A 14,125-nucleotide genomic window follows, 5' to 3' on the forward strand; every position below is an offset into this window, starting at 1 on the left:
TTAGATTTATCCATCCATCCATCCATTATCTGCACCGCTTATCCTCAGTAGGGTCGTGGGGATGCTGGAGCCCATCCCAGCTATCTTCGGGCAGTGGGCAGGGGACACCCTGAACTGGTTGCCAGCCAGTCCCAGGGCACACAGAGACAGACAACTCACTCGCTCACTCACACCTAGGGACATTTTGGACTGAATAAATTAACATGACATGCATGTTTTTGGAATTTGGGAGGAAACCAGAGTGCCCGGAGGAAACCCACGCAAGCACGGGCAGAACATGCAAACTCTGCACAGGAAGGCGGGTGGCTGGATTTGAACCCATGACCTCAAAACTGCGCCAAGGAGGCGCTAACCAGTCATCCGCCGTGCCGCCTATTTATATTTAGTTGAATTTTATCAGGACATTATTTGTTTTATTTAATACAATTGTTAAAAATGTATATGCATACATTGAGATATGCCAAATGAGACCTAAACAAAATTCAAATGAAGAAATTCTTGACAGACTATGTAAAACAGTTCAGTATCAACTGCCCAGCAGCTACGTGCGTGTGTATGTGTGTGTGCGTGAGTGTATGTGTGTGAGTACGCTTCTGCATGTACATTTTCTGATGGCGTTAACAGCTGTCTTCTGGCGGATGCTGTATCTTGCAATGGCACAAACATTCATTTATATGCACCTGGAGCAAATATAGCCCAAGCGTCTCTGTCTTACAATTCAAATAGAGCTGCCAGTGTTACCATTGCCAGTAGATGTTTTTTCGGGAAGGTCACGGAGCAATAAACAAGGGGCCACGGCCAGAGTGGCACTGACATTTAAGTGAATTCTGATAGAAAGTGACAGGAGATTGATGTTAAATAAAATTCATACAGGGCAACAACAATTGTGCAAGGGGCAAACAAACAGGGAGTAAGAGTGGTTAAAACATCTCACTTCAGTAAAACTGTTTACTAATGAATCCCAGTCTGCGGCTTCACAGATAAACAGAGGTTTCAAAGGACATAACTAGTCAAGTCATGTTTATTTGTATAGCCCTTAAATCACAAGAAGTCTCAAAGGGCTGCACAGACCACAGATAGTTGCAGACTACAGACTATTATTACACCATCCCCTGATCTAAAACTTACACGAGGGCAGGGAAAAACTCAAAAAAAACTCAACCTCAGGAAAATGAAGAAACCTTGAGAAGGGACTGCACATGAGGTAATCCCCTTCCAGGATGAACAGGCTGCAACTGATGTTGCAATAACAAACAAACAGATATTGTCAACATGAAATATAGGTCATTCATAAGACATAGAATATAAGTGTGTTTTAAGCCTGGATTCAAACAGTTCCACTGAGGTTGCAGATTGAAACTACAGTTGGTCCAGTCTGGACCATAGCCAGTGGAGCTTTCATTTAAGTAAACACTTGCAATTTGTTTTTTTCTACAAGCATTAAAAATGAATTGACCAGTACATATTAACTTGTAAATATAGGTGGGGTTTGTGGTAAACATTATTATACCTGGCAGCAGCAAACAAGCACTGATATTGACCTATAGCCTTAATAGTGGCACAAACTGCAATTCAAATACGTTGCAATTAGCAGGAGGCATCCGCCATTTAATTTTAGACGCAGGGAAAGCAAGACACTGCTTCAACAACATATCTTTTCCTTTTATCTGTTAAAAAATTTGAGAGGCAAGTAATAAAAGATTTCCAGCAACTGTTTAAAAAAATCAACGGTAGATCGATTGTCAAGATGCCACATTCACGTGATGACTTTTAAATGATGTGCTGTGGAGCAGAAAGGGCATTCTGAGGAGTTATTGTAAGGATGATCTTACCCGGGAGGCCTCGTACGAGGGACTGGAATCGCCACCTGGGACCCAAGATGCTTGGTTGGTCCGATCATCTATAGCTGTCGGAGAAGAACATGCACAACTTTGTCAACAAGTAACTCGTATATGCTAGGAAATATCTATTTTTGTGTGAAGACAAATGCAATTTCGGTTTGTGACATACGCTGCTGACCCGAATAATTCAATTTTATGAAATGCCTTCCAATATTCTGCCATTTATAAACTCAATTTGCTGAACACACTATGAAAGCCTTAGTCTGTTTTGGACTCCATCGCTCAGTGTGCAGTGGACCTTTTGATGTCATAAAATCTCCCCAAAAGAAAAACTGTATTATTAAAGGCCAAATCAACCTTAAGTCAAGTCATGTTTATTTATATAGCCCTTAATCACAAGAATTATCTAAGGGTTGTACAGACTACAATTACACCATCCCCTGATCTAAAACCTTAATGAGGGCAAGGAAAAACTCAAAAAACTTGATGAGAATGAACATAATATGAACATTTTAATGAAGCAGAATTTAATTTTAATTAAGCTTACTGCACTTGATGATTGTGAGATCACAAAACCAAAGTTGTTTTGTGTGATTCAGAGCAGGGGTTTTGGCACCCGAATAATAATTATACAAAATTTAAATTCATATTTTCGCAAAAATAGTTTTGTGCCCTTTTGGGTCAATCTTAAAACCTAATCTTAGAAAGGGAATTCAATAAGAATGCAAAATATCCCCGGATAAAGAAGATTACTTAAAGTTTGTCCCCTAGTAATTTTTGACTGCAAGTTTGAACAGAAGACAGCAAAACTTCCTCTTTATAAAAGAAAAATTGCTATCGAACCCAACCCCTTTTCTGATTGACATTAAATTAAAATAAAAAAGTTTGGTATTGGAAGATCATTATCAACAAGCCCAACATGTTACCAAAAAGGAAATCATTTGGCATGGTATAGCCTAAATGTCTTTCATTTCACATGTCATTATTACAAAGAGATAACACACAAAAACCTTTATTTGAACCTATTCAAAATGCAGAATAGTTATGTTTCAAAGTCAAACATAAATAAAAGCAATAGGGCAAAGTAAAATTGCTGAGGTAGACCATCTGGCATATGTTGAAACACATATCTATCTTAAAAATCTAATTTGTGTGACGCAGTGAGCAAAATGTGTTTGTTTGTCCTGCTTGAAGCAATATTGATTGTCCCTGATGTAATTTGGTACATCTCAGAAAAATGTAATATAACTTGTTAAACTCTTTTCTTCAAATAGAAAATGCCAGACAAGTCACAGGGGTTGTGAAAAGCTAACAAAATATGAAGCACACAAACCTAAATGTCAAACTTTTAATTATGTGTTAGAATATAGGCAGAGAAATGGAAAATCAAATCTATGAAACAATGGGACAGATATCCTTTTTGGACATATAACTTAACCATATATAATCAAGAACAGTCAATTTGATATTAGATATAGATATTTGATATATTCAATGAATGAAGTAAGACATTATCTTGTGTAATATGTTTTAAAATTGATTCTTATCACATTTTGGACAGTAATCTCAACATCTAAAGGAGAGGTCTGAAACCTATGACTCACGAGCCGGGAAAAAGTATTTTCCCCCTTCCCGGTTTCTGTGTTTTTTGCATATTAATCACTCACAAAAGATTTCGGATCATCAAACCAATTGTCATATCACACAGGGACAGGAAATTGGATTTTTGAAATGTTGATTAAATTTATTAAGGCACACCAAGTATCAAAACCTATCAGGCCCCATGTAAAAAAGTAATCGCCCCCTGAACCTAAGAGCAAGTTGTGCCACTTTTGGCAGCAATAACGGAAATCAAACATTTATAATTATTTGTAATGAGTATTACAAAACACCGTGGAGGAATTTTGGCCCAATCTTTGCAAAATTGTTTTGAATCTGCAATACTGAAAGGGTTTTCTGGTGGGAATGCACGATTAAAAAAAAAAAAAAAAAAAAAAACCTAACTGTGATTTTTCAGACCAGTATTGCAATTTCAATGCGATCTTTAAACATAAAGAAAAGTGCGTTTTCTGTGCTAGTTTTTTTTTGTGAGTACTTAACCCTCATGAAGTCTTCAGATCAAAATGACCCACCACTTTGCTGTAAAAACCAACAAAAATCCCATTGAAATATATTTATTTTAACTTTAAATGTTATGACTTTTCCTAGATTGGTCCCAAAAAAACATTTCATTTTTTTACTGTTGGTACTCCCATGTAAGCTGTACATATCCATGTAAGCTGTACAGAAAAAGTACAGGAAAGCACAAGGGCGTTTGCCTGGAGAGTGGGTTAAGTGGATTTGTTGAAGATCTGTCTCTACATATACAGCGTAGCACTTTAAAAAAAAAAACAATTATTTTGCTTTCAAGGCTCTTTGTGTCAAACAAGTTCCCAACACCATTGATCTAAAGTATACTCGCAAATCATCCACAGCAATTACTATTATGAAGTAGGGCTGCAACTCACAATTATTTTAGTAATCGATGAATCTGTCGATTTATTTATTTATTCGGTTCATTGATGAATCAGACTTTTTTTAAAAACACGTTTTTAATTTCATTATTTCTATTCAAATATTGAAGTTTTGAATCGATAGAAAAATAGCACAAAAATCAACAGAATATTATATAAAATAAAACAATAAAAATCCAAGTGTTTGTCAAATAGCTTAACCACAAACAAAAATACTTACAAAAATACTTACAAATGTATGCCATACACCTGAAAAAGTGCACGATAAAAACAGTCCCAAGGCAACCTCTGCCAGATCAAAGTGTTACTACAAGTTCATCAAGAGCACATCAAACAAAATGTTGTCTCGAGTTGCCTTTTGTTGGATCGAAGTGGTAATTCAGGCATGTCGTCTCAAAGTCACTACAAAATTCAATGCACTCTCATTTGCATTGAATTTACGTGCCAAGTGACGCTTAAATTGTGCGACACAACAAATCAACAATCAAATTATTTGCCAACGCTTTTAATAATTGCTTTTATTCAATCTTATCAATTCGTTGTTGCAGCCCTATTTTGAAGAGTCAACGGCTTTATGAACATACATCATCAACACAATTGGAAGAGAGAAGTGATAAATCTCTCTCAAAGGCCCTGGGAATATATATTTTCTTCAAATCCATCTTTATATGGCATGTGTTGGCGGTTACGCTCTGCCTCAATTATTCGGCTATGCCCGGCTGAGATGCAATAGACCAAACTCTCATTCCAGGCAATTTCCACACCTCTGTCTGCACACTCCCTTGCCTTATGTTCACAATCACTTATGTAGGCACGTCTGCTCTCTTTGAGGATCACAAACACGGGAGGACAAACTGGATGCTGGCCGTAAGCACTTGCAGTTAGCTAGATAAACAGCTGAATATCTAAATGTAATTTTCTCATCATAAATTTCTGCTTGTAGTGCATATTTTACATTCAGTAAGCCAAGCTATGACAGTGAAGAAAAAGTAACCCATCTCCATGTCTCTGCCCCCCCCCCCCCTCTCTCTCTCTGGTCCCACACATGCACACGAGGATACAAGCATGCACATACACAACACTCACACAGCTTGTAGCTCTTCTCTTGTTGCATGATTCACTTCAGGCATGTTGTGCATGCAAGCGGCCTAAAAACTCAGACACGTCATAGGTAACAATGAGTTAGCGGGGCAACAGTAATCAAGGAGTATGGCTGCTTTATTCAATGCTTGCTGATAGAAAATATTGTCCTTAACTGAATTATTTCCACTCCAGATGGGCAGGTCACGGTAACTGAGTACTTTGTGATGTGTGTGGTTTTGGAACTGCATAATTGATCGTTGATTTTTGCAATCCGGAGATGGAGTAAGAGCTTGCTCTGTCCACTCCACGCATCGGCCCGGCTCCGGGAACGGTGCATTCACAATGATCGCAGCAAGGCTTTAAGGCTAGCTTGGCCTTTAGACTGAGAGTAAGAGTCCCGGCTCCTAGGCCTTGTAACGTATTATGAACTGATTGATAACGGATAATGGATAATGAATAAAGAAGATAGAACAATAACCCTTAAAAAATCCCCCCCCCCCTTTGCCTAGGTTAAAACAGAGAACAAGATATGTACTGTATGTATCAATTCTATCAAGTGGCAGTTGATTCATTTCCTTCCCAAGAATGGACAAGGTGTTTAAAATTATTTCTCCCAATTGCCTTAACGGATGACAAGTCTGCGTTCCTGGCTTTGTGTTTTGGACCATTCCCGTAGATGTGTGTCTTTCATTTCCCAGATAACAGAGGACAGCAAGGCATTGTGGGCGCACACAAAACAACCTCTCATAAAACATAATGCTTGTTTTGTTTACTTTCTTTTCTGCCGTCACACAATAGATGTGCTTTAGTTTAATGTCCACATCACATTCACGTCAAGGAAACGAAATTTGACCTCTGTTTATTCAAAACAAAACAAACACTACCTTGTTTGTCAGTTAAGGTGCCCCCTGATCGCTGGAGCTAAAATGTCAAGGGAATGGTCGATTTGTTGTGCTGGGCACAAATCCGCGGACATAAACTAATCTAAAATACTAAAACTATGGGAATGAAATTTGATTTGTGCGCTTAGCCTTCTGACAATGTGTAAAATCCTCTCTTTCCACTGAAAGTGAATAAAAATGCCTTCAATTTGTTCCACCATTCTCCCCAAAAAATACATTTTCTGAAGTGTATTATGACAAGGACAAAAACTTACTTAATACTGGATACCATGTATACCATCCATCCACCCATCCATTTTCTGCATCCACAGCGAGTTGCGGGAATGCATGTGTACTTTAAAATAATAATAATTTGTCCTGATATTGTCAAGCTCTTTCTAGTGTGCCGAACCTTGACCATCTGGGACAGTAGGCAAAGGACATAAAGTTATACTGAGCAATGTATTGCTTTCATCAGTATGTTATCTAAAACAACTGGTATTAGCAAAAGGTCAAGAATGTATGACCTCATACTGTTATATTGTCTGTTTTTATACAGTCCAAGTGAAAATCACTTATCTCCACTTTTGCCATTTCTATATTTTTGAATTAATGTGTTATGGTGTTGGAATAACAAGCCACCAAATTTTCTATAATTTAACTGTTCACATTCCCACAAAAAATAAAAATGACAAAAAGGAGTTAAGTGTGTTTCACATGACGATATGTTGCTGCATCATTTGTATTAGATCAAGGCAATTTATATGTTAAATAGAATCATATTCAGAGCCTATTTAAAATGGTTGTTTTAAATACACAATAAATAATTCTGCTTGATTCGTATTTGACTAGAAAGAAAACTATCTGGATGAGGAAAAAATATAACTAGAGGACCTGTTTCTCAAGTATTATATCAATTGCTTTCTTTTCCCAGTAGGTAAAAGGAAGTCCTGCGATCTAAATAGCCTTAAAAAAATCAAAATAACATTTTGATTCATCTGTGGCACACAAGTACATTGTTCATCTCAATTGCTCCATTCTTCAGCCAATTTAGAGATAATAAAACAAGGCGGCTCTCGTGAGTGAAAATTGATTCAATTCAAACTCAAGATTGTTGCAATGTTTTCAGACTTAAATGTAATACATCTAGGACAGCATTCAATCCTTTCCAACGGGTGTAGAAGTACTGAAAATAGACCATATATATATTATATATAAGACTGCACAACACCTCTCAGTGGTGTGTCCTACCTGAAGCACTAAACTGGCTGCTTCCAAGTGTTGTTGGCCTGTTCTTCCCCCCGTTGACAGGTGGAGAGAACATCTGTGAAAATGAATGTGGTCTAAATGAATCAGAAACCAACACATACCACAGATTTGGGTGTAAGAACCAGCTAAGAATAATGCATCACAATTATCAATGTGTGTTGATGACTGAGTTATGCTTCGAATACAACTATAATTAAAAAGCATCCACATGAAAAAGACTACTAAATCTGAAAAAGTAACACCCCATAGATTTAAACTAGGGCTTATTTTTTTTAAACGGACAGATTGATAATGCCCATCCTTAACGATTCGCTTAACAGTCTTTGAGGAAAACAAATCAAATTTCCTAAAATTTGTTTCCTTATGTCAGACCTTTACCTATAAAATCTTATTTTTAAAATCAATAAAATGAAAATCATGATGGGCACAAAATGTCTCCTCCCACTCAGTTGAGCAAAAGAATGAATGATTGGCAGGTTTCTAGACCTTCTGATACTTGAGTGGCATTGTGCAATCATACAACAAGAAGCTTAGTATTTAATAGAAATATATATCATGCCATATAATGGGAAAGTGTGACAGAAATATCAGGTAGCTCAGGCTGTTACTTCTGAACTAAATACTACAAAATATATAATTCTATAAAACGCTTTCATTTTAAATTGTTCTGTGAATGAATTTGCAGTTTCAAGACACGTTTGTTTAAAAAGAAAAATAATGTTTCGTTTTTCTAAAAGGAAAAAAAGTAGACGTAAGTACAGATACACCTGATTGACACGTCTCATGCAGTATTGTCAAAAGTAGCATTATGGAGGAGATCACAACGATACCTATCTCTTCTAGAAAATGTCTTACCGCACTGAAATCAAGGAGGTCGCTCAATTCCTTGTCACTTCCGAGAGCAGCAATCCGCTGCTGAGGATTCATTTTGGTAAACTCGAGACCTGGAAGTAACACAGACATATACATGCATATCAAGTCATGTAAACGTTCAGTTAACTTCAACAAACTTTGAAGATATTTTCAAGATATAGATTTATTTTGACCAAAAGTTTTAATACAGCAGTTAGATGCGAATACAAACAAGCACACAAATTGCAAACGTAAATGCAGACCTGAAATGAGCAAAAACAACAGATGTTCCAACAGCATTATTTTATATTAAAGTTAATACATCATGACTGGCTCATTCTTCAACCTATTTTCATTTTCACTTTTTAGCCTAAATATATCAAAGTCAGGTCCGCGGGCCACATTCGGCCCCCGAGAAGATTTTCGGCCTCTAAGATGATCTTTATTCATTGTTGGCTCATACACCGTAAATAGTGTTTTTGTTTTTACAGTATGATACTTCTCCTTGCAGTTTATTTTATGAGCCGTGACTTTGTTCCTAAGCTTACAAACCTGCAACTTATACATTGATGCAACTAATGTATGCGTTTTTTTTAACACCCGCCAGGGGCGCCCAAGCAGTGAAGGTAAGAATGAGACACGTGAAATATATTTGGAAGTTTAATGAAATTTTGAGTTGTGTGCACGAGCAGAGCCTAATCATAGAAAAGGTGTCAATCTAAAGGCAGGGCTAACTACCATACTGGGAATTATTTTACGAGTCTGTTTACTTGTAAACGAAAATAATGTGGCAAAACAAATGGATTACAAGAAGCAACAGCCAACAAAGCAGAATTTTTTAAGGCGGATTCCTATTTATTAGTCGGCAATAACGTGTGTTTTTGAATAAATATTTTACACGGTTGGATTCTATGGAATTGGCCGGTCCAAATTGTCCCTAGGTGTGAATGAGCGAATGCATTGTCTGTCCCTGTGTGCTCTGCGATTGGCTGGCAACCAGTTCAGGGTGTCCCCTGCCCACTGCCCGGAGATGGCTGGGATGGGCTCCAGCCCCCCCCGCGACCCTAATGAGGAAAAGCGGTACGGCTGATGAGATGAGATGAGATTCTATGGATTGTCCTTGTTGTAATGAACCCTTTTTTGCCGACATTCAAAGAAGTTGAAGAGAGCCAGGTGCCAGTATGTAATGGTGTGTTAACTCTGCTTTAAAGTTTTCCGGTATCTTGTTTCGGACTGATCAAGATGTTTCTCTTGTGAAAAGCAGATAATTAAATGAATTATCAAATCATAATCATGTTTACCGACATGCAGCATTCTTTGTCTTTTATCTCGACTGTCAAGAACCAAGGAGTCCCACCCACCCAACGACTTTATTTTCATGATCAAAGTCGACAAAAAAAGCCCTTCTTTTGATCAGCGCTACACGTACATTAGAGGTAAGATCGGGCCGAAAGAAATCCAGGTATTGAGTCCGGGTATTGAAGCCCGAACTTTTGATTTGAGGGATCAAGTCTGAAGATAACCCAAATTTCTATATTATTTGTGAGGACATTTTTTGTGAGGAGGCGGAGGAGGGGGAGAACGAGGAGGAGGAATGGGAGGAGGCGGAGGGCTTCTTTCTCGCAGAGTTTCTTTTTAAATCATCGACCCATACTTGTTATTGGTTTAGGATCTGCGAGATGGATTCCGTCCTCCCTTTTGCGCAACGCAGCCTGCGGACAAGGACGCAGCAAGCCCGAGCCAAGCGTGTGAACACGAGATGCGTTGCGTAAAAGGTAGACAGAATCCACCACGCAGATCCTCCACAGAAAAAAAATTAACTATGACAGACATGCGCCAAGCGTGTTGACGAGGGCTGCGTTGTGCTAAAGGGGGCTGGGATCCTCCATAAAGAAAATCAAACTAAGAACAATTACAGACGCAAATCAAGCTGGGATCTTTTTTTCCTTTCTTTTTTTTTTTAAGTCAGTGAGAGAATCCCGACCCAACGCTTACCCGAAGCAATGATGGACATTTCAGGCCCGACCCAAATTTACATTCAGGCTCGGGTCGGGTTCGGGGTTAAGATCTTACTTTAACTCTAACATACATAGTGCGAGCCACTGTAAGGAGCTTTTGTGCGTGACTTTTTTGCCTGTTGCATCGAGGAGACCAGGCAATCTGAGATGAATGGACAGCCTAGTAAATATGATTGTGGTCAAGGAGGTTTGGCATCTTCACTTTAAAAACAAATAAAACTTGAACACAAGACATCCCAGAGTGTGTTAGAAATTCATAAAGTGAACACTTGGTGTGTTTATAAGAATATTGGGTTCTTAATGTTAACTAAAACAGGCCATATGTTTTTTGCCATGTGAAAGAGAAAGTTCTATTTTTGCACAACAAAGTATATCATTGTTGGTTTGTGGATCCCTTGACCAATAGGGTCGTAGGGGTACCATTAAAATTTTAGTGCTTTATTGTAGGACTACAAGCAACTACCTGACCTTGGTTTCTCCCAATTATTTTTTAAAGTTACATTGTTCATGTATCTCAAACAAAATGTACCAATTGTATTGGTATTATATTTATTTTGTCTATAATTAGAATATTTGGATTTGGAGTAATCCAAATGTAATTGAAAGTCAATGACATTAATGCAATATTATAGTATTTGGACAATGTTATTGATTACATTTTTTAAACAGGTAACTAGTAATTGTATCAAATTACATTTTAAAGTAATCCTCCCAACCCTAGATATTAGGTTTTCCTTGATTAACATACTGGTTAACCTGAAATCACTTTTAGAAGGCTCAATTCAATTTTGATCTGGATCCACTTAAATGATATTGAAGGATTTTATACATTTGACTATAAAGGATTTTATACGATTGAATACAAGTTACATTTATTGAGTGCAATGAAGATTTTCATCGAGTGGGCTATAGTTCAATGACAGGTCACGCCGTTTCAAATCCAGAATATTTTGTTTAGTTCTGTTCATAACAGGGCTCTGACAGAGGACGGCAGGCGATGTTTTGAGAACAAGGCCCTGATGACGTAGAAACGCTCGGTGTTGTTATGGTTAATTCCAGACATCGCGGCGCTCTTCCCGAATGTGGTGGAGCCCGGGGGGCTTCATTGGCAAGGCCATGGGAGGAGTCGGCACACCATCTTGTGGAAAGGCATGGGCTGAGAGAAAAAAAGCTAGAGGACTTCAGAAACTTCGACAACACTAATTTGAATAATTCGGCCATTTTTCGATGGAGTACACTTAGTTAAATTGCCCATGAAATTACATCTGCCCCCGTGTGAAAATGTCGGCTTTACTTGTCCATCTTTTCCATCAAGAAACGAGCGCACATTGTTGGGAGAATGTAGGTTGTGTCTGGTTAATGGAGTCAGATAACTAATACGAACGATTTGGTAAACGATACATTTTAATATTAATTTCCCAACAATATAAAAAAAATTGCAGACCCTGCACAAAATAATTACATGTTTGTCAGGATGACATTCGGGGTATTAAAAAAATGAGGTGCACCCTTACCACGGGGGAGAGTCTAATATACAATTTCACAATAAGTAATACATTGTATATGCGCATGAGTTTTTTATGAATTGAAGGGAAGGCGTGCATGAACATCGCGTCCATGCACTTTCACTACACATCGGATGTTGTGACAAAGACTCCCAGGGCGTAAGTTTAACACATAACACATTGTTGTTATTGTTGTTTAGAAAGGACAGCTTTAGTGTGACATTGCTAATTTGCTATCGCTAGCCTCAATTCCAGAACGACTTTACAAGGATTTTGGGAGAGCTAGGAGACAGTAATTGCATTACTAACAATAAGTAGACGCCAAAAATGTCTCATTTTACCAAGTGTCACGCAAATTCACAGTTGCCTGAATGTCAAGAAAGAGAAATGAACAGGCGACAGAAAATAAAATCACGGCAGTGGAACTCAAAACGCAATTACTGTACAGTCCTTAACTCTCAACTTCTTTCACAGGTCGGAGCACGTTTCTCCCGAGTCCCCTCTATCTTACCTTTTTTGAGTAAAATTCCGACTAGGGTGATCTGGTGAAAATTCGCCCTCTCGGAGTAAGCCTCTCCACGCGTAAAATGGACCTTTAAATTGCAATTGCAGTAGGAAATATTCTCTATTTGTACCACTTGGAGTTTCCCTTAGGCAGACATTTTTGCTATGCGAGTGCCTCAGCACCAAGATGACACAGGTCTAGTGTATCCCTCCGCCTGGCACTGGGACACGGTGCTCCATCTCAGCGGGTGATGCTGCTCCTTGCGCCAGCAGAGGATGCGCCTTATCTCGGCTTAATCGTCTCCGGAGCCCCGCTTGGCCTGGTCGCTGGTTTGTCGACTACCTGATTATATGCGTGGTAAAACTAAGTGATTGATAGTACCAAAGAACAAATACACTGCTGTTGTATGTTGGTGTCTTGGGTATTTTTACTTAGGCTAGTTGACTCCATTTTATGGCAAGATTAACAGATAAATCTATATCTCTTATCCTTTATAAAAGTCGCTTTCTTTAAACTTGTTCTCAACATTCGCAGATGGCAGCTTCAAAAAGTGTCATAATTTTTACTCAAAATACTGAAACATGCAGTAGCAGTGGTGGGCTATCAGGGTCTACAAGGCCTCCTCTGATGGACTAAAAAGTATCCAAATTATATGATGTAATTGTATTTTGTCCATAAAAACTTATTAAATGAGTCCTAATTGTCTGTCAGCTTCCTTTGATTGCATCCGCCCCGGTTGTGCTGCTTTCAAGTGTGTGCTGTCTTGTTCAATAATTTAACCAGTCACTTTTCAGCTATGACTTGTTGCCTGGGTTAGAAATCTGCCTGGCAGCCTTCACAAAGACTTCTGAAGCCTGTGAGCAATAACATCAGTGTTCAATAAAGCTGTTGGTTTGGCCAATCAGATTTCTAGTTTAAGGACAAAGTGCACATTATAATTGTTGTTGAGCTGTAGATGTTATTGTTTTTTTTTGTGTGTGTGAATGTTTAAAGCTTTTAAGTTATTTCAGTTTTAAGTAGTGAAAGGAAAGACAGATGGAAGGAAGGAAGGAAGAAAGGAAGGAAGGAAGGAAGGAAGGAAGGAAGGAAGGAAGGAAGGAAGGAAAGTAGGATTGGTGTTAGTGGAGGAGGAAAGGATCCAGGGAGAGGGAGAGAGGAAGAAAGAAAAAAGTGAGGGAGTTAGGAAGGAAATAATGTTTTAGTAAGATAGTGAGGAAGAAGAAAAAAGAGAAAAAAGAAAGAAAGACAGCAAGAAAGAAAGAAAAGAAAGAAAGAATGAAAGAAAGAAAGGGATAGTGTTCGTGGGGGAGGACAGGGTGCAGGGGGAGAGGGGGAAAGAAAAAAGTGAGGGAGTTAGGAAAGAAGGATAGTGTTAGTGAGAGAGGCAGGGAGAAATAAAGAAAAAAGAAAGACGGAGAGAAGGAAGGAAATGCAGGTGTTAATGAGGGAGGAAGGGGGGAGGGAGGAAGCAAGAAAGAAAGAGGGAAATAAAGACGGAGAGATAGAGAGGGAGGGAGAGAGAGAAATGAACAAGGAAAGAAAGAAACGAGAAAAAAGGAAACAAACAAACAAGGAAACAAAAAAACAAAGAAGCACCCAAATCTCATTTTCACCAATTGGAGAATTTTGAGTGAAAATTAAAAATAATTTGTCCGGCT

At 38.3% G+C, this 14,125-nt stretch overlaps 1 protein-coding gene across 4 annotated transcripts in view; it reads right to left on the minus strand.

The window, feature by feature from the left end:
* Positions 1–12,718, minus strand: part of tcf12 (transcription factor 12) — a 97,278-nt gene extending 84,560 nt beyond the window's left edge. For all 4 annotated transcript variants that reach the window (XR_015850341.1, XM_088334531.1, XM_088334529.1 and 1 more), the window contains exons 1-4: positions 12,474–12,718; positions 8,443–8,531; positions 7,570–7,642; positions 1,833–1,906 (exon numbers count right to left, since the gene is read on the minus strand). Coding sequence is in view for 3 of the 4 variants with exons in the window: in XM_088334531.1 (XP_088190657.1) it covers positions 1,833–1,906; positions 7,570–7,642; positions 8,443–8,514 (219 nt within the window). In the remaining variant the exon portion in view is untranslated. The remainder of the gene's footprint in view (positions 1–1,832; positions 1,907–7,569; positions 7,643–8,442; positions 8,532–12,473) is intronic.
* Positions 12,719–14,125: the final 1,407 nt, after the last annotated feature.

This window comes from Urocampus carinirostris, chromosome 4 (genome assembly GCF_059441175.1).
Source record: "Urocampus carinirostris isolate Australia breed hairy pipefish chromosome 4, RoL_Ucar_1.0, whole genome shotgun sequence".
Taxonomy (NCBI): Eukaryota; Metazoa; Chordata; class Actinopteri; order Syngnathiformes; family Syngnathidae; genus Urocampus; species Urocampus carinirostris.